This window comes from Tamandua tetradactyla, chromosome 12, assembly GCF_023851605.1.
Source record: "Tamandua tetradactyla isolate mTamTet1 chromosome 12, mTamTet1.pri, whole genome shotgun sequence".
NCBI classification, from domain to species: Eukaryota; Metazoa; Chordata; class Mammalia; order Pilosa; family Myrmecophagidae; genus Tamandua; species Tamandua tetradactyla.
Window position 1 is genome coordinate 23,343,222 of NC_135338.1, and position 27,925 is coordinate 23,371,146.

The following is a 27,925-nucleotide window of genomic DNA, read 5'->3' on the forward strand; positions in this document are numbered from 1 at the left end:
GAAGGAGGAGGTGAGATGAAGGAACTGAATCACTTCACTTTCCCACCCCAATCCTAACAGCATTCCTGCCACATCCCAGCCTAATAATAGAAATTACCAAATATCTCCTTAACAAATAGTTTTTTTTTAATTTAGAAATAAATTGCTTCATGTTCCTGAAGGGAAAAGAGGAGAGATCAAGAACCCAAGCTCTTGTTGACCCCACCTGATGAGTAAATTGGTCACCACTTACTGCAGTCCCACAGGGCCAATGATGAATTCAGAGCTACACCTGGAATCTGTGGGATCCTTCTCCTACCTTCTTTCACCTCAGCAGAGACTCAACCCACAGAATGTCCCCCTCTGCTTGATCGCACTTGTATCAGTTGCTTTAAAAAAAACCCCAGTCATCAGGTTGTTGTTTATATAACTTAATTTGCCTACATGATGAAATTCTAATAAAACTCTCATGTATTCAACATTTTATGGTTACAGGAAGCACCTCCTGAGTTACTTGTCCAGTCTTCTTTTTTTGGATATTATTCCTCCCCACCTCCACTAATCACATTCTTATGATAGGAGCTTAAAGCTCTGGGCTCCTGGAATCAGAGCTCCTGGAATTATGGTGATCCCACTGCTGACCTCATTCCATGCGCCACCCCCCAACACCCATTCACTTGGTCCATGCTTGACCTATGACCAAGTAAATCTCCCTTCTCTGAGATTGCCCAGTGAAAACCATAAGTTAGACTCTCCCGTGCACAAATTCGGTAACCATGATCTGTGGGTCCTGGAAACAAAAGAGATTTGTCTGTAGATAAAGAAGAATCAAGCAGATGTGAAGGGAAGGCTGGAGAGGAGAGATGGAGAGAACCCAAAGGAATGTTGTCCACTGATTATATAGTTCCTTCCTGAAGCCCAGTTGCAGACCTGCTTTTGGGGTCCTTAAGAAATCCACTTTTTTTAGTAGACAAGATAAAGTCCTGTTCAATTACTTGCTGAAATGAATTCTAAGTAAATATAATGATTTCCTGCATATCATTTGGGTTAATCCTCACAGTGGGGGAGGTAGCACAGGTATTGTTATCTGTTTTTTACCAGATTTTATTTGGGGGGTGGTTTATATAGAAATTAACCTTGTATTGGGTTTGAGGGAGACTTGAGTTCTACTTCTACCATGACTGTATCATCTTAAGTTTATTAATATCTTTGGCCTCAGTTTTTCTGAAGAAACAATTTTAGAGTGGTGGAAAATTTCAAGGTGGTGATTAAGCAATAATACTGCTTAATTCTTAAATCAGTCATCATCTAGAAGATTTTGAATGGGTAGGAGTTGTCGCAGCCTGACCTTAGTTTCCTCATCTCTAAGTGCATAATTTGGGATTAAATAGTTTCTAAGGGAACTTCCAGCTCTAAAATTCAACAGATTATTTCTTGCCTTAGCTATGAAGAGGTTAAGTCTCAATCATGAAAAAGCTGAGAATGGCTAATAAATTTAGTGGGACATTTGGACAATATTGTTATAGACCCACTTGTAATTGCAACAATTCTTTTTGGCTCTAAAAACCTTTAAAAATTTTTTCCCTTTATTATGACGACATGGGTCATTACTTGGCAAGAAAAATATCCACTAATATTGATCTATGAACATAAAGAATTATGTTCCAAGATGAAAGGATATAAAAATAAAGTCTATTAACTTATTGACAATAAAAGTAGGAGTTGAATTTTCATAAAAATGAGCCAACAAAAGCTACCATCAGAACTGGAGGAGTTGGGAGAATACAAGCATAACTGACTTACCCTGAGTCAGTGGTTTTCAAGCTAATGTTCCCCAATTCTAAGGCTTCAAGATTTTCTTGAAATTGTTTAATGGAGACAATTGATCACCAAATCCCCAGTCGATTGTCAGATCACTAAGAGCAATGACCTTGATTGCCATCTCCACCATCTAGCTCAGCACTCAATTAAACATTTCTCAAATGAATGCAATTCCAGAAGACTAGGATCTTGTAATCTCAGCATTAATGGGTAAACACATAACAGAGCCCACTAACGCTGGATCTTGCTGATTCCCCAAATTGAAAAACCTATTAAAATAGACTCTAAGGATGATGTCTACCAATTATATTGACAGGCACCTTGAAAAAGTTTCACAAAATTTGAAGTCAAATGGAATCAAGGAACAACCTATGTTTTTCAAATATTCAGGACTGAGAAAAAAAAACAGATCTATTTATGAATAGTTCCTGGCACTAATCAGGTGTCCAATAAATTAATTTAAATGAATAAATTAGCCTTACATGTTTGTGTAAGAATAAAAGTTTAAAAATGTATACACCGTAATATGTTCATATTTTATTATCTATAAAGGGACAAAATGTCTTTTTGTTTTACACTATCTGTCTAACTATCTCAATTCTTCAGCTCATTTTGAATGTGTACCCTCTGCTTAGCCATTCCAAAGTACATTGGAACATATGGCCTTTGGAGGATCATCTTCTGTCCCGTTAATTACCTTATCAACTGAAACTTGACTGAAAAGTAGGGAAAACTCCATTAACTGGGCCAGATAAGAAGGGTCTTTTGCCTGTCTAAGGTATCTAAATATTTTTTCTCCCCTGACACACACACACACATATTTCAGTTTTATATTTTCCTATCTCTTACCCCAGTAGCCAGCTTAATCATAGATTATATATAATGTATATACATATGAACAGAAATATGTGTACTCTGTAATGAATAGTTTTCTTTATAAATAAATTGTCCCATATTCCAAGGGAAATGAGGGAGAGACCAAGAACCCATGCTGTTATTGATACATCTGATGAGCAAATGACAGCCCAGAGCTGGATCCTGGAATCTATGGAACCCTGTCGCCTTCTCCTGCTACAGATTTACTGCATAGAACACAGCAAAACCCCCAAATTTCCCTCTTTCCTGTTCCAAGTAGCACTGGATGTGGTGCCATCCTCTTCCTGTAATAGAGTTGTTTACCTTCATTAAATCAGCAGGCCACCGTAGCAGCCTCTCATTTAATTTGCACTAGGAGGCTTTCTAAATAGGTAACGGTTCTAATTTTGAAGATCTCTGAAGGTTACAGCAAAGAAGCTGGGCCAGGAAGAAAGACATGGTCAGAAAACAACGTGAGTGGTGCTGACTCACCCCTGCCCATTGCATGCTTGCTAGGGAGGGGACATTAAAGAGTACTTAGGATCCTGGAGCCCCGAGGTCTGAGCTCAGGAAGTCCTTGTTTTATACTAGTTTTTCTTCAGTAAGTGGGCATGATAGTTAATGCGACAAGAAAGCTTGTCAAAGAAAGCTAGAACATTAGCCTAAACCACTGAAGCCTTTTAAAAGGTACCAATTCCTCTCATGCTTTGCTCTCCCTTATTATAATTGCCACACCAACCTGGCCCCGCTTCTTTCTGTCTCAGGACCTTTGTACTGTTATTTCCTAGGCTTGGAACTCTTGTCCTCTAGTTCTCTCCCTGACTATTACTTTTCTTTCAGGTCTCAATTCACATTTCATTCTCTAAGAACTTCTTTAGCCCTCCAATCTAAATTAGTCCCCTTGTTATTTGTTTTTAGTATCCTATTCTCCTCCTTTGCACTCATCATTGTTATGTATCTATTTGTTGTTCTTTGGTTTAATGTCTGTGTTCTCCATAAGAATTTAGGGAGAGAAGACGGGGACCATATCTATTTTGTTCAACACTTTATGTCCAGCATCTCTTACCATTCAGTGAGTTGGCTCTCAATTCATATTTGATGAATGAATGACCCATCATTTGCTGCTGTTGATAAAAAAGAAAAAAGAAAGGCTGACATCTCTCTGGTTGTCAGAGCATACACTGCAACCTGCAATACACCCACGGCTGCTCACAAGGATGTGTGACACACTCTTGGTACTTGCCTCAGCACTAGCAAAGGAATAGAAGAGGTCTGGGCTGGGGGGAGCAGGATGAGAAGCTAACAGTACAAGTCCTGATTTCCAAAGCATTAAAGGAAATCTTCTTAAGCCAGTGTGGGCTTGTGCTGCGTCTTTCACATCATGGGAGCTTTCTTCTCACTTGAGAAGAGCTACTTACCTGTGGACACTTTCCAAATTAATTCTAGCCTTGTATGAGCCTGGCCCCTCAGGATTTGGCTCAAATTTATGCATTATGATAGGCTTCCAGGCAAGCAGCACCCAGACACTTGCCTGAACCAGTGGTGCTTCATTTTGCAGTCAGCAATGTCAGCTGGTGTATTACTTTCCTACGGCTGCTGTAACAGATGACCACAAACTTAGTGGCTTAAGTTATAGAAATTTATTATCTTACAGTTCTGAAAGTCAGAAGCCCAAAATGGGTCTCAAATCAAGGTACAACAAGGTACTTGATTTGAGCTGTGCTCCTTTCTGGAGACTCTAGAAAAGCATTCATTTCTTTGCATTGTCCAGTTTCTAGAGGCCACCTCCCTCCCTGGGGTCCTGGACCCTCCCTCCATCTTCAAACCAGCAGCATGGTATCTCTCTGACTGAGCTTCTTTAGTTACATCTCCTTCTTACTCTCTTCTGCAGCCTTCCTCTTTCACGTTTAAGGATCCTCACGATTGCATTGGCCCACCCAGATGATCCTTGAGATGATCTCTCCATCTCAACGTCCTTAAATTGATTCTATCAGCAAAGTCCCTCTAGCCTTGTAAGGTGACGTCTTCACAGTTCCAGGGATTAGAACATGGATGGCTTTGGGAAGCCATGATTCTACCTAGCACACTGGTAGATGATTCCCCAGGACAAGTTTCCACCAAGAGGTAAGGAAGTCTTAGCCTCACTTACACCATTCTCTCTGAGGAGTTGGGGAAATAAGTAAGAAAGAAATAAAGATTGGAATACTGATTAATAAGCAAAAGGAGGGAAAGAATCCTCATGCCAATGAGCCCTTTCTCCGGCACAACAGACATGACAGTCAATAAAAGCCAGCTGTGAAAACATTTCAGACCCTCAGGAAACTATGTATAATAACAGACTGGAGTGATGTGAAGTCTCTGATATTTGCTAATACCAGATTCAGGCTATTCAAACACAAATTTCAAAACCATTTGTATCAGGAGTTCTCTCAGCTGCATATAAAAGAACAACCAAATAACAGTGGTTTATGCATTAAAGACATTTAATTACTTCATGTAACAGAAAGCTCAGAGGTAGGTGATTCCAGAAGTGGGGCAGCAGGCCAGGGTCCGCACAGACCCAGACTCTCTCTACCTTTCTGCTCTGCCTCTCTCAGCAGTTTAAGGTCTCCTCTTGGGGTTCTAAATCAGCAGCCACAGCTCCAAGAATCATGTCCTCACAAAGTATCATCCCAAGCACAGAGGAAGGGCATGTGGGGAGGACCCTGTCTCCTCCTGTTGTTCTCTCTTTTATCTGAAAGGAAAACCTACCCAGGAGTCGCAACTGGACGCCCCCTTCCATCTCATTGGCCAGGCAAGTAGCATACCTGTTCCTCAGCTCTTCCCTGCGAGGGGGAATGGAATTCCGTGATTGCCCTAGACAGTCAGGAGTCATCCTCTGGGTGCTGGCACATTGCCACCCAAAATGGAATTGGGCTCTGCTATAAAAGGGAAGAAGGAATGGCTACTGGGTAGGCAACCGACAGTGTTTGTCTGCCACATTGACATTAGTGGCTATTTATTTTAAAATATGTTAACATGCGAAAAGGTGGATCTCCATTCAGAATAAGGCAAACTTTATGTTTATATCTGGAATATATATCAGACTAATTCTCTCATCAACTGGATCAAAACATTTTGGGTCCTTATATACACAGTTATCCTAAGTTCATCTGATTTTATTTACAAAAGGACAAAAGCATTCGACTTATATTCACAGATCGATTTCCATGTGGTGCCCTTTACGCATCCAGCAGATAGTACTTATTGAGTACCTACGATGACCCTGAGTGGTTAAGCACTGGGAATAGGAAATAGTCCCTCCTCTGGGATAATTATAACACGGATAGTTTTAAGTGTGCATGCAACAAGGGAATGCATAGAGGGTAACCTGGCCCTACCTTGGGGTCTGAGAGGGATTTTAGAGAATGTGGCATTTAAACAGAGACATGAAGGGCAAATGGAGTTAGCTGGATGAGGCTTGGGATGGGAACTCCGTGGTAGGGGTAGGGAGAGATAAGGAAATGCTCCAGTCAAAGGAACAAGCTTGTGAAAAGGCATGGAAGTAAAAGAGATCAGGCAACTTTTCAAAATAAATGTAATTCCGTATGGCAGGAATTGAATGTGATTGGCAGTGTAAGGAGAGGGCAGCTGGGATCAGTCATGAATTTAGACTCTATGTCAAGGACAATGGGAAGTAACATAATCAGACTTGCATTGTAGAAATCTCGCTACAGGGTAGAAAATGAATTAAAGAAGATCAGGGGCATATTGCATTATTTTGCATTATAAGCAGCATTGCTTATGGCTCCCTGCATCCACACCCTTGCCATGGCCTTATAGTGAGCTGAGTGTGCCTCTCTACCCCTTGACTTTGGAACTTTGGAACAGGTCAAATGACTTGGCTAATGGGTAGAATTGACAATGGTCATTTTAAAGCCCAGGCTGTAAGAGACCTTGGGTATTTCCACTTGCCCTCTTGTACCTCTTTCAATGCCAGGAGAAGAACATGTGCTAGAGTTGGATGAGATATGTGGAACAGAACCATCCCAGCTGCTGCAGCCTGAAGCACAGCCACCACAGCTACCCCGCACACTTGGAGAAATAAATGTCTATATTTGTATGTCAGTGAGATGCTGAGGTTGTTTGGTATACAGTGTTTCTGTGGCAATAGCTAACTGAGGACAGACCACATTAGAAGTAGAGCCTTATATTTTAGGAGACTGTTGTACTTGTCAGGAGAAAGGTTATGGTCACATTAGACAAGATGCTGAGGGTGGAGTTGGAGGAAAACAGAGAGATTCTTAGGATACTTAGTCAACAGAATTACCAGGACACAGTAACTGATAGAGTGGGGTTGGTTAAGGATGCTTCCTGAAGTTCTTCCTTGGCTAATTATTCACTGAGGTGAAAAATCCAGGGGGAAGGTGATGTGTTCAGTTATGTTATATTTGACAAATCTGATAGACATTTAATCAGAGAGGTCCAGGAGACATGGGCCTAGCAACAGGGAGAGGGGTCCCAGCTAGACCATGGATGGACCCAGATGGTTATTAGAAGGAAGAATCTGGGTACACCCAAGGGAAGGGTGTAGAGTGAGAAAAATGTGGATGACAGAACACAGGGTTCAGCCTTCAGGGACAGGCAAAAGAAGAGTCCTCAAAGGAAACCAAAAAAGACCAGCCAAGAGGAGAAGGAAAGCCCAGGGAGAGTCATGTCCTAGGAGCCAAAGGATGACAGCACTCCAAAAAGGAAGGCAAGGTCAGTTGTATGGAAAGCTGTGAGGAAAGAGGCAAATAATTTACCTCATTTACAAAGAAATGAAAGGTAAAGATTTTGCCCAAGAAATTTCAGACCATCCATAATAGACAAACCAATAAAGCTCTATCCACGAGATTAATTAACTGCTGCCACTTACTGAGATAGCCAGAAAGCGAGTAAAAGCAAGATCCAGGGGTGTTTGCAGTCATTGTCCTGTCTGGGTCCCTTTGGGGAAGCTGTGCCTTCAAGCAGAACATATGTCCTGCAGCAAGATGCCATCACTCAGACCACTCTACCCAGAGTTCTTGGACACCCAGACAAGCCCATGAGAAGCAGCTTCTGTGAGCACACGGACTGGCTGTGGTCCCTCTGACTCATTTCCCATTGATCCAGGAAACTTTTTGAATGTCCAACGGCCTCTGATCGATACAGCCTGGCTTCTGCTGTCTGGATCCACGTGACTCCCACTTCCAACAGTGCAGGAGATGGATGCTGGCATTCCAGAGTCTGGATTCTGTACGCTTACCCTGGGCCGAAATATATACCCAGGTGGGCAGGGAGGGAGAGGAGGAGAAGAGGCAATGAACACAGGCGTGCCATAGGAGCAAAAGGTTTGCACCGGCGTGCACCTGCACAGACACACTTGGCCACTGAGCTCAGCACAGGAGCTTTCAAATACTACAGTTAGGACCTCCGTGAATGCTCAGGTTGGGGAATGCCACACACTTGAAGTTTGTTTTCCTCTTCAATTGGAACTGACATTTCCCCACGATTGGATTACTTTGAAATCAAGACTCTGGAGCTCAGATAGTTCATAAATTCATTTCCGTTCCACCTTCTAGCATTTATTACAAAGACTGATCAGCCAAAGAATATGGGCTCTCTGCTTTTTATTTCTTGTTTTATTGCAGTCACCTTTTAAGAGGGAGTGATGTAGTTAGCAGGGCGCAAGTAGCTCTCAGGCAACAGGAGGAATGCAACTGGGTTGAATTGTCCTCTTCTTCTCCCGGACCCTGCCCCTTTCCCGCCCTGCCCAGCCCCAGGAGGAAGGTCTGGGAAAAGGCAGCGCATGGCCCAGCGGAAGGAGGTGAGGAGAGAGAGCAGCAAAGAAGCACCAGAAACCCCACCATGTTGGAGGCAAGCCCAGAAGGACCACAGCCCTCCTCCCTGAACCCTGTGCTTTCCCGGCTCCCCATACCCCAGCCACCTTTGGAAAGGCCCTTGGTCAGAGGGAAGAGATTATAAACCCAGGAGAGAGCTAGAAAGGTAATGAGACTTTGGGGACCTCAGTATTACCAGTTCTTGTGTGAGTGTTTGACATTTATTTGTTATGCAAACATTTACCTGCTAGCGCCAGACCCTGGGTAAAGAACTGGGAACCTGACAATGAATTGTCCCTGTTCTCTGGAAGCTCCCAGTCTTGTAAGGTCATTGATACAAGACCCAGGATGACGGTGCTAGGAGAACACTGTGCTGGGCTTCCTGGAGGAGGCGGCATCTGAGCTGACTTCTGCTGGGAAGACTCCTTTAAGGTGAGACAGTTACCTTCTAAGTTGGTAGACCCAGATCACTGATATGAAAAGAAGGTAGGGGTCCAGGATGGAAGCCCTCTCCGAGAATGACAGTTGTACATTTGGCAGTTCAGCAGGATAGTTAAAAGTGCAGACTCCTTAAACAGTGCCCCCGGGTTCCTATCCTGGATCTGTCATTTGCTAGCTCTGTGACCTTAACCCTTTTGTGATTCCATTTCTTCATTTGTCAAAATGGGGCAAAAATCACTTATCTCACGGGGTTGCTGAGAAGACTGAGTGAGAAAATCCATGTAAAGGCTGGAAACGGTGCTAGTGTTTCTGGAGCTGTCAGTAAATGTCAGCGGCGACAATTTGGCAGGATCTGACTTTGGGTGTGTATTTCAGAGGGAATGGGGGTGGTGGGGAACCCCCAGGGCCTGTACCTTTGATACATTGTCCGCACTCATGCAGGATAGGTGACTGGTCTAATTATAATCCCCCCGACAGTTAATGGGAGACAACTTATTTTAAATGAGCAAAGGTGAGCAAAGCTTTTCCTCATCTGCTATACCTCCTGGTTTGGGTTGAAGCCCTGGCTGTAATCCTTATTTCTTTCCTTGTGAAATAAATGCCTAGGAGCGCAGTCTACCTTTCATAACCGGGAGAATGGAATCTCAAATTGGTGAGGTAACTTACCCCAAATCCTACACTGAGATCATTGAAGAGTAGGGGTCTGAACTCTGATCTTCTAAACTATAGGCCCAGGCCTCCTAATAAATCAAATTACTCCATGTCATCTCTGACCATGTGAAATCTCTATCCTGTTTCTGTCAAGCTGGTCACACAAGCTGAAATGCTTTCATCTGAGCAGCCCAAGCTCAAAAACAGAATATGTAGCCTCTGGCGTTTTCCTGGATGTTTGATTTTAATATCAAACGTAGCTCTGACCATAGCAATTACTAAGCCTTAGTTTTCTCTGGCAGCAGAGAATGGAAGGGTCAGCAGAAGGGGGATGGGGTCAGCGGGCAACTTTTATTGGTGTGATTGGGAACTCAGCTTTGTCTTATAGCCCTGTTTGGCCCTGTGTCTGAAGGAAAATTGTGGTTTGCAATTACAGAAAATCAGTAGCTAGAATTATTAATAATAGCAAAGGAAGCTGTGCAGCAAGTAATTTGGGGTAATGTTTTGTAATTGATAGTTACATCTATTATTTAAATGCTAATTAATTCATGTACTAGGCAATGTATTGACTTTACTTATGGTGTTATGGCAACCTTCCTAGCTTAAAGTCATTCTTTATTATTTTTTTTAGGTAATTAAAGCGCAATGTTTATTTATCCTATTTGTGGATGTTTATAGGACTCTCCCATCTGAGAGAGCCTTATGGGCAGTTTGTGCAAAAGCAACCACATACAAGCTCTGGTCTTTCAAAGGAGCGAGTCTGATGCTTTTCTTACCAGTAGAATTCCCAGCACATCCCTTGCTAATGTGTCCACACAGCTTCCCCATGGTCGGCTTCGATTTTACTCATCTGCAAAATGAGAAGAGTGTGGGGAATCTATGGATGCAGCTGCATTTTACAGCTATGCCCTGGCAGGTTGTGGCTTTTCTGCAGATAAGCAGTCTGGGCCAGACCGTCCGACTCCCCGGGCCTCCCGAAGGCCTCCTCCCAGGAGCAGAGCAGAGAGGTGGGGGGAGTGGTCATCCTGAAGAGTTCTCTGCACTCTAAATTTGAATGAATTCTAAAGGAATCTGTGAAAAGGCTTTCTAGCAGGTGCATTGAGGGTTCTAACAGCTGAAAACAAAGAATAAAAAAGAAAAAGATTAATGACCAGAGGTGCTGGAGGATTCAACAGACATGAGCTGCCTGTTCCCATTTAGTATCTCTGCATCTTCCTGAAGGCTGAGTTTCAGTATTTGACTCTTTCTATCCCTTTAAACAACAGGCTGTGCATAAAATAAAACCTACTGAATCTCAATTGAGGCTCTAGGCTGATGTTTTCTATGAGCGATTCCAGAATATTTTTCTAAGTTTATTTACAAGATGGGAGTCTTTAGATTACATTTACTGGGTAGATGAAATTTTTGTTTTTGTTTCAGAAAGACAAGAGGAGGCATTTACAAGCTGTCAGCCCTCGTCTCACAAGGTCAAGGCTGAATGTCCTGTGTGGAAAAAAAATCAACTCCAGACTGCAAATATGTTGTATTGTTACCGCCGGCTTGAGATTATGCTATTCATTTAGATTATGGATTAAAGTTTCTTTTAATTCTGTTAGCTTTGTTCTGTCCTCTGGCTTCACATCATAGTCTTAGCACAATAGGCCCAGCTATCTTGCAAATGTGATTTATTTTCTATGAGAAGCATATGCTCTGAATGGAGGCATTTCCCATGGCTGGACCTTCTCCATCCTGGGCCTACCAATGCTGGTCATTTTCATAAGCAAATGATGTCATGGGAAAGCTTTCCCACCATCTTTCTGAGCAAGGCTAATGCCAGGCTCCAAACCTTCACCAAACCTTATTTGCCCCAGTTTGAATAAGCTGTCAGGAAACAACCCATCCTAAGGTACAATCACAGGTAGAACCTCCTGGAACATTACACACCATTTAGAAAAGGCTAACCTATTTTAATTTAAATAAGCCAAAGAAAATTGTTAGGGAACAAAAGGGTTACCTAAAAATTTGGCTTTGGGGTTTCCTTCTGCTGAAATTCACTAAGAGATAATGTGGGGGGAAATATCTAAAACCTTTATTGTAAAAGAAAATTAGTGAGAAAGAACATGCCCTACTAGATTTTAAAATATACCATTAGCTGAAATAAATAAGCACTATAAAACAACGACAATAGACAGACCTATCAACAAGAAATAGCTTAGATACAGAACTTGAAATTTAGAAGATATCAATAATAATGGAAGAAATACAATTTAATAACAAAGGAAAGAAATGGTTTGTTCAATAAATGGAGTGAGAAATTTATTATTTTACAAAAAGAATTAACTTAGATATCCTCCCACAGTATTTTACAAAATAATTTTCAAATGGAAGAGATGGATGGGACAGTATATGTACAAAATGAAAAAATCATAGAAATATTTTATCTAATATATGGATGGCAGAGGATACTTTAAACATAAAAGGAATGGGGAAAGATCAAATAGATTCCACTAACTAAAACTGTAAAACATCTCTGTGTGTGTGTGTGCGTATCAACCTTCATATTCAAAGATGAATAAACTGTGAACAAATGGTTACAAGGAGAGATTCTGGGGACATAGTTGTAACAGCAGCACAGTTTTTAATCTTTCAGAATTCCCACATGAAAACAGAGCAATTAGATCACAAAAATTAAAAATCCATGGAGAGCATCCACAACATGGTTGGGTAACGAGGTATCCCATTGAACCCCAAGATCCAAGCAGGTGGGGCAAATTACCGATAGCTTCAAGGTCTGCATCTCTCCCAGAGGAAGCTGAGGGAAGCAAGGGGGAATCTGACAGATTTGAGAATAGGATAACCCCAAAATAGACAAATGACAAGTACAGCAAGCTAGCCTGAGAACAGTAGAGGAACCTAGGGTGGGTTTTACCCAATCTAAAAGTAGAGAGTGCTCTGGATGAGATCTGGAAGTGCTGCAGCAGTCTACTCTTGCCAACTCTTGAAACTATCCACTCTGCCCTGTGGCAGAGTTCTCAGTAATAACATAGTTGTGCCAGTATGTGCACTGTTGTTCTGGGGTCGTTTTGGGTTTGCATTGGGATAAAGCAAATGAGTAACTATGGAATTCTCTATCATCCCCTGAACTCTTGAGAATTTAGGTTTGGGGCACAGAAAATAGAAGGTTATTATAGATAAAGTTAGGTAAAAGTCATGTAGTCCTGAAACTGAATTAGAAGTATCAGTGTGAACTGGTGAGTGTGTGTGTTCAGTTCTGCTCTAAAATGACATATATATTTTTAAAAACCATTGTCTCATGCAAAATCACACTATAAAAACCATTGGGTTTATGGGGAAAATGAGAGAAGGGGACAACACTCAAAAACTCAGTCAGTGACACATTAAAAAAAGACAAATCTAATGAAAATGATAGTACAGTTCTATACATGTTAAATGGTTAAGAAAAGTTTAAATACATTTAATATGTTGTTTTGCCTTGAAAAAGGTCTAAAGTTTGTTTACAGGAATGGACATTGAAAGGGTGGCAGCTTGTGAGTTATTGTGAAATGGTGGAAGGAAGGTGCAATCTGAAATTAGATGGGTGTGGCTTAGGGAGCTTCACAGTTAAGTGAACTTTTGCATCCTTAAATACTGGGTCATGTTTGTCTGCCTTTGAGAAGGAGAGCTTTTGAAGCATGCATCTATAATAGATACTTACACTTATTTCATCAAAATTGGATCTAATGTATTGCCCTTTTCTTCTGTTAACTTCTATATCATTGTCAGAAATCCATTTGCTGTGTTCTCATCTGCACTTGCAGCTTCACCCAAAAGCAAAAAGCTTTGGAAATTGTAGCCATGTTTGAAATTACTAAACCAGGTATTGCTAGCACTAAAAGGAGCCAGGATTTGGAGATTTCTGTTTAAGGTCTTCCTATATAAATTGTACTTTCTCTTTGATTGCAAATAAGGTTGTTTCTTTTCCTTCTTTTTTTTTTTGCTATTTGGTGTTTTCCTACATTGGGTCAAAGGCAATTGTCTGTTTTCTCCTAGAATTTCTCCTGGACAAAATTACTTATAGCCAAATGTGAAATTTGTGTTACACTCAAATTGTTCCCTAATATACCAAGCATGTTTGAATAAAGTTTCATTTTTGGAACAAGAAGTATAGCAGAACTGACTGTAGATGGATAGACAGGTATACAGACAAGTAGACGGACAGGTAGATCTTTTTCCCTACTTCCTTAGCTCTTTCCACCGAAAGGACTGAAAACAATGACTAACTCCATAGTCAAGTATAGCAATGAGCAACCCTAGTACTAAAATCAGGTCACATAATACCATTTCCCACTAAGAGAAATCAGGGCTTCCGGAGAAATGGTTGGTTTCAAACTGGGTTGGGGTAGGAAAGGTGTTAGATGAGCCTGGAGCATCTTGTCCTTCCAGGTAGCAAAGACGGTATCAAAGACTGTCAGGGTCAGGTGAAAGGACTCAGGAGCCAGCTGAGGAAGTTCCCACTGGCCCAAGTGGGACAATTTGAGTTTCAATAAACAGTAATTACAATGTATTTAAATCCATCAGATTAATTTTAATTCTGAGTTCATAAAGATATTTGGGGGCGGGGGGCACTAACTGACTACTTTTGGAGGATGAAAGGAACCTATTCATTTTAATAAAAACTGATAAAGGAAAACAATCAAACATTTACTCTGCGTTTCCTTTGTGAACTACACCACCGGGTAACTAAATTGTAGATGAAAGGAAACATCTCTTTATGGAAGTATTCCAACAAATAAATGAAAAAGAAATGATAGAATTAGAACATCACCATTTTGCAACCCCTAGTGAATTAATAGGTCTACGCATTAAACATCAACAGCTGCTAACATCACAAAAAGAGAGGCGTGCAGACAAAATGTGCCTCCTGATGAAAAATATACCACCGTCTATAATCTTGCCAAAGGGATCAAACTGAAGTCTAATCAAGCCTTTGGATCTAGCTACCAATTCACAGGAAATACAGAGCTCAAAGGAACATACCGAACTGTTCCTTGAATATGCAATCAGCAAAAGCCAGACTGTGGGAAACTTTACTGTTTAAGAGGCCCAGGGTGTTAAACAGAAATTTTGTAAGAATAAGAAGGAGTCAAAGTGGAATCTTCAGTTAGAAAGACTTAAAACACAGATTAAAATTTTAACAATGGGAAATACTTGACTATGGTGCCTTAGGGATGCACTTCTGAGTGATGAAACTATAAAGAAACGCAAGGTTGCTATAAGAATCAGAATAGTGGTTACCTCTGGGAAGGGGAGGCTGTGATTGGGATAGGGCACCTGGAGACCTTCAGGGTGGCTGGCAAAGTTACATTTTTTTGTATGGTTGTGGTTATAAGGGTTTTCCACTCACAATAATTAATTAAGCTATCCATATGTTTTGAGGGATTTTCTGTATCTTTGTTTTACAATAAACAGTTAAAATATGATTAGCAAAATATACAACCAGGATTAATATCTCTACTACACAAAGCTCATATTAATTGATAAGAAAATTCTAAGATCCTAAAGGAAAAATTGGCAGAGTATATATACAGGCAATTCACAAAACAGAAGTATCAAATGGCAACCAATATGTTTTTAAAAGTCCAAACTTTCTAATCATCGAAGAGATGATAATTGGTAAGTTAGCTTCTTAATTAGCAAAGATTTTAAAGAATAAAAAGTTAATCGATCAGCAGGTTTCTCCAGAGCTTCCTTCTCAGACCAGGTCTTGGTCACTGTCAGACAGAGCAGAACATATGTCAGTGGTAGGTTTTCACACTTGCCTTACCTGAGTAATAAGGGCACCAATGAAACAATTGAAAACTTTGTATCTACAGAATGTTTTACAGTTCAAGCACTTTCCCACAAGTAATCTCATTTGATCTTCCCAACAAGCCCTCTACTTTTCCTAGACTTGGGGCATCTGATGGAGCTGGGATTGGAGATTTATGTATTCCAGTGCTTTTTCACAACCCCAAACTAACTCAGGAAGCTTTCTGGTTCCTTTCCTCTTCCCTTACATCATTTTCCAGCATCCAGGACACCGCAACTTTAATTGGCGATTTCATCGTCTCATTTTGTTTCTCTTTTCACCCATATCTTGTGGTTTTTCTGGGGCACTTCAAAACCCATGACGATGATGCTCTTAAATTCCTGAGCTCACAAATCCTCAACTCCTCCTTCCTGAACTCCAGTGACCCCTGAACTTTCCTTTTAATTGCCTCTTCTGTTTGAAATGTTCTTCAGCAGAGACATTCTTTTCCTTCTTTTTCAAAGCTCAGTTCAAATTCAATCTACACCATGAAGCTTTCCCAGAATCCCCACTCAGTTGCAATTTCTCAGTACTTGTATTTCCTAAAGGAAATACATTTCTCAGCCCACGGCTGAGAAAAATTTTGGGTTTTGTTTTTTCTCATCCCTGAATCTTTTATTTTTCTGTCCCTTCCCTCATTCAAGGTAGTAGATATAGGAAGGTGTTTATTTCCTCGAAGAGGTGAGGTAAAGCAGAAGGCAAAACTGAGTCCACCTGTCTTGCATTTTCAAAATTTTGAGTCTCAGAGGAAAGAAAAAGTTCCCGGGTAAAGACAAAATGTCCCCGCTGGTATCAGTGGGGAAAGTGGATTTTCCTTCTCCATTACCTCCACGGTTATAAATGGATTCTTGCAGAAATGAAGAGAGAGAAGGAGAGAATGGAAAGGGGGAGTGGTTCTCCAGACCAAAGGGGGTGTTAACGAAACTTAAAAATAGGGCAAAAATGTGGGCAACTAGTTCTTTCCGTTTTATAATGGGTCATTGTTTCACATGCCTCTCCAAGGACAAAGCAATTATCTAGGGGAAAGTACTTCGTCTCACTTTGTTCTATTGATTAAAGATCCCAGAATTGTTCAAGTTGTACGTTAACTTACGGAATTTTGTCTAGTAGAAATGGAAATCATGTTGAGTAGAAAAGATTGCCTCAAAGGTTATGGCTTATTGCCTTGTAAGACATTAATCAGTTCTGCAATTAACCTAGCAATCTCATTCTAACACACCTCTAATTGCTTATAAACACCCAGCCCCTCAGCTCCTTTTTGAACTAGCTGCCACCAGTGCCCTGGCACTACCTAAAACCCCAAACTCAGCTATCACTGAGGAATGGCGGGGGGCCTCAGGAAGACCAAGATTAGGTCCTCCACCACTCTAGCCAAATGGGGCCCTGGAGTCAGCAATTCTATTAATTCAGTTAAACTGGAGAAAAGAACAGAAGCTATATTCCCTGTATGCCTGTGTTTCTGAATTGAGAGTCATGTTCATTCCGAGTCTTTGTGGCAGCACTTTTCCTAATCTGCCTCCAGCTCAGGATTATAAACAGGTTTGCCTCTCCAGCCGGTGTCACATCCCTGCAGTCGCAACCCTGGGATCTCATCCCCTCCCCATCCAGGGCTTCACCTGAGTTGATTGGCTGGTTCTGGGCTAACTCTCTGGCCTCCCTCTGTGGGCTGAGGCACTTCCCTTAAAGTCACAGGAAAATTCAGTGTTTACTTTTTCTCCCCATCCAGGGAAACAAAAACAAAAACAAATCCTGGAACTGCCTGAGTTGTTTTCCATACCATCCCTGCAAGAGCTCAGGAGTCCTATTTGCCTGTTTCATGACAAGCCAATTAGATAAAGATTGTTAATCAGAGTAATGAAGGGAAAAGGGACTGGAGGAAATGGAAGGAGGGAAGGAATGTGGCGGGCACAGTAATGGAAGAGAGAGAGGGCTGCCCCTCTGCACCCTGCTCTGATGTTTTATTCACGATTTTTGCAAATGAGCCAGTGGAAACAGCATTAACAATAAATGAGATGCATTCAACTAAGAAAGGATGGGGGTGGGGGGGATGGGAGTGCTGTTTTCTTGCCACCCAGGCTCAGGGGCTCCCTACCTCATCAACCAAGGTGGGCTCTTCTTAGATGGCCTTACCTTATCACACCCCTGTGCTCAGGCCTTCCTAAGAGGCTCTTCTCCCATTTAGAAAGCATATTAAGAAGCTCAGGGATTTTTCTGGCAGACAAGAATCAGCCTAAAAGGCAAATCCAATGTATTGTCAGCTGAAAAATAACAAACCGCAAAGCAACAATGACATTTATTTGGGGTCTTAGAATTGCAATTTGAGAAGCACAGATTCAGGTAGCAACCCAAATCACGTCCCATCTTGGCTTTCCCAAGCAAGGGTTTTTAAAGGAAAAGAAGAAGATTAGACAAGCTGTTTGTGGTTGGTGGATATGGAGGGTGGTTTAACTGAGTTCTTTATTTTCTGGTTTGTGATGTCAGACCTACATACATGTAACCTCCAGAATGACCTCCCAACTCCCTTTTAAATCTCCTGGCCAGAGTAACTCTATTCCTTTTATTTTATTTCTTTTAACAGTATCAAAACCTGAGGGTTGGAAACTCTCACTCTCAGCTTCATCATGCAGTTGTCACAATCCAAAGGATCTGATAGGTAGTTGCTCCACTTTAATAAAAGTAACTAACACCTGATTTGTGCTTTACAATTAACCAAGCGCTTTCACATGCATTGTCAAATGTTTCTCACAATAACCCTGTGAGGAAGTGGCGGCGACCGATTTTATAAATAAACTGAGCAAGGTCATCCAGGGTCTGAAATTCCTCACTCTCCAGCATTCAGGGGGCCCAATAATTCTTTCCTTTTGGACAATTTCCATGAGCTCAAATCCCTCCCATCTCCCTAATCTACTGGGACTTATATGGTCCATCCTTCCATTCAACAAATATTTACTGAATATCTCCGTGGGTCAGGCACTAAGCTAGGGGGAGAAGGGGAAATCCCAGTGGCCGAAGAATCCTATTGTTTTATCTTCTAGGCTATCGAGCTGCCCGCCTTCTTCTGGATATGGATTCTGATTCTACACAATTAGTATTTCCCATTAAAAAATAACTATAGCTGTCATTCAGTAAGTACGCACTAACTGCCAAGCACTACGCTCTTTCATTTAGAGCTTCACAAGAAACTATTGAGATAGGGACTGTCACCCCCATTTCCTGGATGTGGAAATGAAGGCGCAGTGAGATTACCTGACTTGCCAAAGTGACACAGCTGGGCTTTGAGGCTATGTTGTTTGTCCCCACAGTTCATGCTCGTCAACAATATGCTGTAACACAGAAGTTCTTTGATAAAGGAGAACGCTCTCCTTATCCACATTGAATTTGTACACTCTTACCACTTCATGGATACCCAAGTCCCAGTAGAGAGACGCTATCCACTTGTCTGACCTGGTAGCACACTGCAAGAGACCCGGTGGCAGGACCGTATTTCCTCTTTTTATCTGAGAAAAGAGAGAAGACAAAATGAAGTCACCATGGATAAGAGATTAAAAACAATGTTGGGAGGCCATTCATGTCTCAGCCAGATATCACAAACTGCCAAATGACACAGATATCACAAACTGCCAAGCATCGCAAAACCAAAAGCAGCAATGCTTCTATGGCCATATTGGATACCATGAACCAACTGCAAGGTAAAGAATCAGTAAACTATCTAATTTGAAGAATATCTGTAAAGCCCCAAATATCCACTGATCACAGGTTCTTACAGAAAATTTATGCAGTTTTCTTTAAAAAACCCTTGCATGGAAACCCAAGAAGGGACCTAGTTGGGGTTGCTACCTGAGCTGTGCTCCCCAAATTGCAATTCTAAGACTCCAAATAAACGCTTTTTTTTGTCCTGCAGCTTAGTCCACACTTTCTCGGTCGACATATCCTTGAATGTTCAGGATAGGAGTCTGTTCAGAGAAGTGGGATAAAGGAAGACCAAGTTTTCTCTGGAAGCTGAGACAAAAGCTGCCTCCAACATGCAGACATTGGATTCTTGTTAGTCTGGTAAATCCTGGGGAAACTTGGATTAGCATAGTATTCTCTGGCACTCACCTCTTTCTCTAAGGTCTTCCAAAACACTCCCTATTTAATAGCCCCATATCCTAGGAAGGCATAAAGAAAGGAAGAGATCCCTATGGCTTACCCTAGCCTTGCTCCTCAAAATATGGTCCTTGCACCAGCACCCTTAACATCACCTAAGAGTTTATTAATACAGACACTCAAGCGCCACCCAACCTACAGAATCAGAGTCTATGTTTTAACAGGCAGTTGGAATGCACATTATATTTGAGAGGCACTGAGAAAGAGTGCATGGGGAGGGAGTACAATGTAGCAAGTGTGTAGTCAGGCACCTGGGAACTTGCTTGGAAATGCAAATTCTTGGACCCTACCTGGACCTACGGAATCAGAAATGTTGGGGGTGGGGCCCAGCCATAAGCCCACCAGGTGATCCTGAAGCATGTTAAAGTTTGAGTATGGTGGTATAGACGATTCTTTCTCTGTTTCAGGGCTCCCCTACTCTTCAGACCATCACTTATGCTGCATTGTGGGCAGGGCTGACAGTGGAGGGAATGGAAGGAAGGCCGGGCATGCTCAGTTTTCCTCTTTCCATTTTATTACCCTGGGGATAGTTCTTAAAACTCCAGCTTCTGAACAAAACCTTTCTTGCTTGTAATTTAATCCTTCATTTGCATTGCCAATAATTAGTGGGAGGAAAGGCGTTCCAGGAGACCAACTGGCTTTTAAGTGCTTTATTGTATCTGGTCAGAAGCATGCCTGGGAATTGAAGGCCCAGACTTTCTGACCCAAGCATAAACAAGGGCATGGAGCCATGAGGAAGAGAGGCCCGCGTGGGTTCTGTCAGGCCACAGGCTGGGTGACATGTGCAGAACAACACTGGCACGAGACAGAGCCAGATTGGGGGAGCATACCTGCACAGATGGAAGAGGCAAGAGGACGTGAATGCCCCAAATCAGAGAAACACTGGCTGTCAGAAAACAATCTAGTTCACCTCCTATTCTGATCAGCACTACACCTACCTCTATGCGGTGCCAATAGGCTTACCCCCACTTGCTTATATTAAAAAGGACATAATAGTGTTCATTCATTCATTTAAACAGTTTCTTTTGAGATGGTTCTACAGCCCAGGCAGAATGAGCTGTAGGTAGAGATCTCTTTTTTTTCCTGTATGCTTTCCTGGGATATGGGGGTATTAAATAAGGGCTATTTTGGAAGATCTTAGAGAAAGAGGTGAGTGCCAGAGAATACTATGCTAACCCAAGTTTTCCCAGGATTTACTGGACTAACAGGAATCCAATGGCAGTTTTTGTCTCAGCTTCTGAAGGAAACTTGGCCTTCCTTTTTTCCACACAGTCAACCACACGATTTCACGGAGCTTCCATTCTAAAGAAGAGCCAGGCCTCAATCTCTCAATTAAATGTATAATTATAACCTGAGACTGCATAATAGGCGTGGATAACAAGGACATAGGTGAGTCTCAGGTCAGGGAAGTCTCCTCTGCTGATGGGAGTTATTTGAGTTTGGGTCTAAGAGGATGCATAGGAGTTAACCAGGAAAAGGCAGGTGTTGATAGTGGTGAGAACATTACAGGCGAAGGAAAGGACATGAGCCGAGATGGAGCATGGCAAGTTTAAGGAACATAAAGAACTGAGGAAAGGACCCTGACCCTGGCAGAGGGAGGCATAGCCCAGATGACACAAGAGTATGGGAAGGAACAGGCTGTGAAGATTTACAAAAATTTGGGTCTTTATCCAAGAAGTAATGGGGAATCTTCTAAGCCAAAGGTGTATCAAGGACAGATTTACATTTGGAAAGCTCACTCTGCTGGCTCGGTGGAGAGTGGAGTGAAGATGGCAGAAGAATAAGCAAGTTATGAAGCTGTTACAATGGTCCAGGGACTTGGACCCGAGTGCTGGTGGTGGAGGTGGTAAGAATAATCAGCCTAGAGAGATTTAGACGAAACCCACCAGACTTAAATATGGATAGGATATGAGGTAGGGCTTGAGGAAGGTGTCAAGATCGTCTCTTAGGTCACTACTAGACAAGGACTAAAAATGGGGTGAGAGCTGGATTGGGAAAGAGGGCAGAGCCAATTAGCTAAAAGTATGGAAGCGATGCATCCAGAAAGAACAAGAGATGGAAACTAGGACAATCTACGGTGACTAAGACTCAGTTCTTGTTTAATTAAAGGAGGTGTCCAAACAGTTCTCAATTATTCAGAGTTATCTAACGTGTTGATTAGGGTCCCAGAACTCCCGATTGTGAAGATTCTGGGTTTCATTTATCTCCACCTTCATCAGCAGGTGGAAGGAGCAGGGAAGGGGTGGGGCAGGCAGTTCCCTTATCATGTACTTTCTGCCAGAGAAAACAAGTGGCTTTAGCTGCTTGAAGGGCCAGTTTATTGAGACTCTTTAGTTTATAGAACAACAACCCTCTCCCTGAAGGGGAGGGCTGCCTACAGTTGAAATTTACATCTCTGGCAACTTCCTACAGCCATTTGTTAATGAATGAGTCAAGCCATCAAGGCATCCAAATTGGTTCCTGCTATACTTTCATCTTCCAGGTTGTTTGCCTTAAAGTTTAGGACCAAAGTGAAGAGTATTTGTAGCAGTGGAACATTTTTTGTAAGCCTGGGAGAAGGGGACTTTGATAAATCAACACTGGAGAAATACAGAAATGAACCCAGCCTGCAGGGCTTTTTAGACAGGTTTGTAATGACTTATTGTTCCATCTTTTGGAAAAGCGCGTGGGCAGCAGCCACCACTAAGCTTGGAGATTATTTGGGTGGAAAAAGGAGTCCTAAAGGATAGTAAAACTTTAACTGTACATTTCATGATTTTGCAGTGTGAAGAATCAAAGACAGATTTAGGTTTTGTACCACACGGTGTCTGGGCAGGAAACAAATAGCACACTGAAAAGAGACGACGGAAGATTAATTAATGAAAAGACTACAAGAGTGTGGGCAGAATTAAGGGAAACTGCATAAGATAGTGAAGCACCCAGGCTATAAGGAAGCCCCAATACCCCTAAGCATGGAAAGGGAAGAAGAGACAGTGATTATTTATTCCTGTAGTTGAAACAGTCATAGGGTATCTACACCAACAACAGTCAACTACAGCCTGGTGGGGAGGACCTCTGGGGATAAAAACCAGACTCTCCTCTGAAAGGAGGTTTCCAAACTGGAAACCAATGATCAGGGGAAGCCTTTGAGTCAGTCCTCAGAGGTAGCCTTACAGGGCAGGGCAGAGTGGAGAAAGGTAGCCAGTGGATCTGGAGGGGCAAGCAGAGAAAATCCAACACAGGAGCCAACAAACTGATTCCACTGCACATTTATATGGATCAATATATTTGTGTGGCTCTATGGATTTCATTGTTAACACCCTTCTGGTTCACAACGATATCTATAATCCCAGATTAATAGTATTAAACAAAGAAAAAGCAGAACACAGATGGGCCTGGTAAGGTGAGGTAGGGAGAGAACTGCACTGAGCAGTACTCTCTGATTTACCTCCGTTTCCTTTCTGAAGTCAGCCATGCTTCTAGCTACAAGCCTTTTTTCTTTTTCCCAAAAAGAAGATAGAACTTGAATTATTGATGATATCAAAAGGATTAAGCTTGGGGATCACATGTTTTCAACCTGCCTGTTGTTTGTCCAGTAAATAACATTTCCTCTGAAAAACTTGAGCTTTCATCTTGGATGTGTGGACCAGATTTAAACATCCCTGAAGCTCCCCTTGGAGAACACCCTGTGTGATCCTGGCTGGCTTTGATCTGCTTTCTTCCCATATGCCATCATCGCAAACACAATCCTCCAGGATATTTTCTGGTCATCCCTGTTTTTTTCCCCACTGTGTAGCACCCACAGAAACAGCCTTTGCTCCCGATGTCGTCCCTGGCTAGACACATGCTGCTTTCATTGGAATTTGCTTTCAGAGCAGTGAAAATGATCCCCGTGGTAAGGCAAGGAGCCCTTCAGGGTCCCCAAAGAAAGAGGCAGACCTGCTCAGATGCTGCCCTCTGCTGGAACCCATTAGGGCTGCTGGTTTGCTCACTGAAAGTTGTGGATAGTTCAGAGCTGTCAGGGACATCTTTAGTGGGTTTGTAGATACACGTAAAATACATATAGGGGATTATTTACCTAGAAGATGTCTCTCATTAACAAACTGGATGTAAAAAAATTCGAAGATAATGTCAGAGAATTTGTTCATGAATGGTATGATGGTGAATTTCATGTCAATTTGACTAGGCCATAGTGTCTCGTCATTTGATCAAGCAAGCACTGGCCTGATTGCTGCTGTGAGGGTATTTCATAGATGGATTTAAATTATATCTAAACTCAGACGACTGCATGTATGGCTGATTGCATTGACACTCAACAAAGGAGATTTCTTTAGCAGATATTTGTGTGGCTCTATGGATTTCATTGTCAATACCCTTCTGGTTCACAACGATATCTATAATCCCAGATTAATAGTATTAAACAAACTGGGCGGTCTCCTCATGCAATCAGTTGGAAGTCTTAAAAGCCAGAACTGAGGAGTTCAGAATTCAGAAAGAAGAATTTATGCCTCAACTTCAATCAACTTTCCCTAGGAAATACGGACTGACTTACTCACTGCAGAATTACCTTTAGTGGACTTTCCAGCCTGCAGCCTGCCCTATGAAGTTCAGACTTGCGAGCCTCCACAGTAGCATGAGTCAATTCCTCATAATGAATCTCTTAAAATAAATATAAATAACCTGCTGGTTCTGTTTCTCTGGAGAACCCTAATACATTTGGTATAGAAAAACACTTTCTAAACTAGGCCCCAAAATCAAACACATAAAGGACTGATGATTTAGATTTGACTTCATCAAAAGCGAGGACTTCTCTGTGACAGAAGACATTATAAGCAAAGTTAAAGACAGAGGGAGAAAATATTTGCAATAGACAAAGGATCAATATCTAAAATATGCAAAGAACCTCTTTAAATTAATAAAATGAAAAACAATGCAATAAAAATTTCTAAAGATATAAAATGTCAATTTACAGAAAAGGAAACATAAATGGCTCATAAAAACATGAAATGATGCTCAGTGTCATAGTAATGAGAAAAATGAAAAGGCAAGCAATAAGGTGGGATCAAGTTTTTCATCTACTAAATTAGAAAAAAAAATTAAAGAGCATAAGAGAAAATATCTGTCTATATCTGTAGGTAGGAATGCAAACTGGTATGGTCAGTTTGCAGAGTAATTTGGCAGGATCTATTAAAGTTGTAAATGTTCATACCTTATGATCCAGTGATTCCACTTCTCAACATCTACCTCAGAGAAGCACTTATCTATGTGCCCAGAAGGCAGTTCCAAGGATGTTTGCGGCAGCTTTCTTTGCAATAGCAAAAAGTTGGACAAATTTAAATGATCATCACAGGGAACTGATGAATAAACTATGGCTCATCTATCCATACATATGCATATGGAGGCTTTTTAATAATTTACTGTATGCACCAACAAGGAAAGACCTCCAAGGCCTATTGTCAAGGGAACAAAAATTAAGCTGCAGAATGACACACACTAAGATATCCTATATATAAAAAGATGTATGCATATTAAGCAACCTGTTTTTTTCTATATATATGCCTATGGGTCTTTAAAAGGCATAATAAAATGTGTAGAAGACTACACATCCAACGTGAGAGTTACTTCTGGGAAGGAAATGAGATGGAAATGTTGGTCAAAGAGGACTTCAGCTTCATCTGTACTGATTAATTTTTTTTAACAAAGAGAATGTATTCATATGTAATTAAAATTAATAAAAACTACTCAATTTTTTTAAAGGAACCCTTTCATCATCCTTATTCACAAAGCACCTGGAATGGCCAGGAATCATTGAGCTATAAGTAAAATGGTGCTTTGGGTGATTTATCACGGGACCTGCTAACTAAAGGGCAGTGTGGTTGTCATGGAGATGGATACTTTCCACACAAACCGGTCTGTGCATCTATCTACACACGGACAGATTTATAACCATTCAGCGTCAAACCTTTAAACTCCTGGTTTGCCAACTCAGTAGTAATACTACAATCCCTAACACTTATTGAGGTGTTCAAAGTTAGGACATATCCTTTGTTCATTCTCTCTTTCCTTCTCTTGGCCAATGAGGTTACTTAGGTTTGGTGATATTAAATAACTGTCCCAGGTCATTTAACCAATATGTGGTAGGCTTTTTTCTACCTCAGAGGCCATGTTTTCAACTATTTAAACTACATTTAAAGCCATAAATGTCTTTGTAGTCTTGTTAAATTCAAAATATCATTTCTCTGGCAGGGCTTTTCCTAATCGCCCCAGCAGTGCATGCCATGCCCGTTTGGCATGGTGCTCTGAACCAAAATGGTTCCTCTGAACCTACCATAGGATGAGGTGTTACCCAAGCCTCAGGACAACGAAAAGAGCTCAAAGACAAATAATGTGTTAAAATAACAACTAAGAGGTTAGGAATATTGTTCAAGTAGAAGGCTACTTCAAATATTTTATACCGAATTTTAATAAGAAAGGTTAAAATCTGGTGATAATAAGGGCCCTACAAGATTTTCAGAGGATACGATTTGCTTCATCTTCCAAATTCTGGAAACTTCTCACATCAATGTGAACTGCATTCCAGTGATGCAGGTCTGCTCTCACTGATAAATCATTCCTACCAGGCAAACAGAAAAATATTGGTCAACATATGGGGTTACAGTGATGTGTTCCCAGGCACAGAATACCCCAGCAGGACTCTCAGGGTCTCCTTTGGAGAGGAGGCAGGCCTGCTCAGCAGAAGCCCCAAGGAGTAAGGTTGTGTCACAGTACAGAAGAGAGCTTTCAAGGGATGATTCAGGAATAATGTGTGAGTGGAAGGGACAGCAGTTTTGCAAATCAGAGCTGTGACTTTCTCCCCCCAATTTTAAAAACAGAATTAATCTCTGTTTGGTTCACTTACTTGAGAACGGGTGTGTCTATGAATAATACATAGACAGACAGGCAATGCAGGAGGTCCAGAAATCTGAAAGAAAATGAGACTCAGAGTGAAAAGATTACAGAGTAGAATTTAAACACTGTCATGTAGGCAAGGAAAAATCTGGGAGAACACAGAGAACACTCTGCAAATAATAAGCTCATCTTAAGCCCCTGGCTATGTACGTAAATACATCTCCTCTTAGACAATGGTAATTGAAAGTCACCAGTTCCAATTGGGGAGGGGGGTGATACATCAATTTAGCATTTATAAGAGAGCTTAAAACATTAGAATTTTAATAAATAATGTCTCAGGGCAAATAAGTACATTTGAATCTTCCTTTCTGGGTTGGAATTCCAAATTCTTAAACTCAGCAGGAACTGGCCCAAGAGGAGCACAGGGAGGGCAGCAGATATGGGGTGAGATGGCTATAGAACTCCCAGGTCCCTTCCAGGTTTTCACTCCCTGGCCTCTGAGCAGTTTAACTCTAAATCAGAGACAAAAGAGATTGTTCTTCCATTTGTTACACATGAGATAAAACCATGGCATCTTAAAGATTAGGGGTCTAAATGTAAGCAACAGCCTTGGTGATGTAATATTTCTAATGGACCTGGTCTCAGCCTAGAGCTCTTTGGGGGAAATAGGAAGAGGATGCTGAAAATGTACCCCTGGTTGACCTCAAGAGCAGGGAAGGATCTCTTCTCCCTGATTTGGCTTACAAAGCCCTGCGGTGTCCTCAGATAAAAAGAAAATCATGAGTATCACCAAAGCTACATACCACTAAAGAAACAAAAAGCATTGGTGTCCAGAGGAGGGATAGCTTAAGATCTTGGCAGTTTTAACATATGTGCGCGTGCGTATGTACACACACACACACACACACTTCTTATCAGCTCTGTTAGAAAATGAATTTTAATGGGTAAGGGATCTGGATTTTTATCTTGCCCAGATCCTTTTCAAATATTGTCTTGAGATTGTCTTAACCTTGCCACACTTGACAACTGTACACAAACAAAATAAACCCTCCCTTCCCTTCTTTCCCTTCTCTTCCCTTCCTTCCCTTCTCTTCCCTTCCCCACCTGCAAGTAAAATGGTTTCCATGAGGAGCAGAAGCTATTTGGAGCTGTGGCAGGAGGCAGATTAATATGTGAACTGAAAACAGATAGATCCCTTTAAAGTCTGCCCACATTGCAGAATTGGAAATAGATGAACTTCTTTCCCATTACAGCAACAACATCGCAAGGCAGGATTTGTTTGCAAGATAATAAATTGGTAAATAAGCTGGGACTAGAAGGTGGATACTAGCTCATTCTGCAGCCAGAGTGGGATTGAAGAGGAAGAGAAACCCAAGGTGGTGGCAGGCCTGATGGAAAGGCAGGGGAAGGGGCTGCAGTACCTTTCTCCTGATGGCTGGCCTTGCAGATAGAACTACCCTTCATGTCACTCTCAGGGCAGGGGGCTGGGGAGTTGGTT

At 41.6% G+C, this 27,925-nt stretch overlaps 1 protein-coding gene and 1 long non-coding RNA gene across 5 annotated transcripts in view; one reads left to right on the plus strand and one right to left on the minus strand.

Annotated features, from left to right (window-relative positions):
* The window catches only part of LOC143651882 (uncharacterized), a 103,580-nt gene extending 92,430 nt beyond the window's left edge, over positions 1-11,150 (plus strand). For 2 of the 4 annotated variants that reach the window (XR_013160305.1, XR_013160306.1), the window contains one exon: positions 11,007-11,150. This is a non-coding gene — a long non-coding RNA (uncharacterized LOC143651882). Of the gene's footprint in view, positions 1-135; positions 497-11,006 lie in introns of those variants that run through there. The other 2 variants (XR_013160304.1, XR_013160307.1) reach the window with 1 other exon arrangement.
* A 14,893-nt stretch (positions 11,151-26,043) lies between these two features.
* Positions 26,044-27,925, minus strand: part of LOC143651269 (uncharacterized) — a 216,349-nt gene continuing 214,467 nt past the window's right edge. The window contains exons 5-6 of the mRNA XM_077122257.1: positions 26,438-26,500; positions 26,044-26,152 (exon numbers count right to left, since the gene is read on the minus strand). Coding sequence (XP_076978372.1) covers positions 26,050-26,152; positions 26,438-26,500 — 166 coding nt within the window. The 3' untranslated portion in view covers positions 26,044-26,049. The remainder of the gene's footprint in view (positions 26,153-26,437; positions 26,501-27,925) is intronic.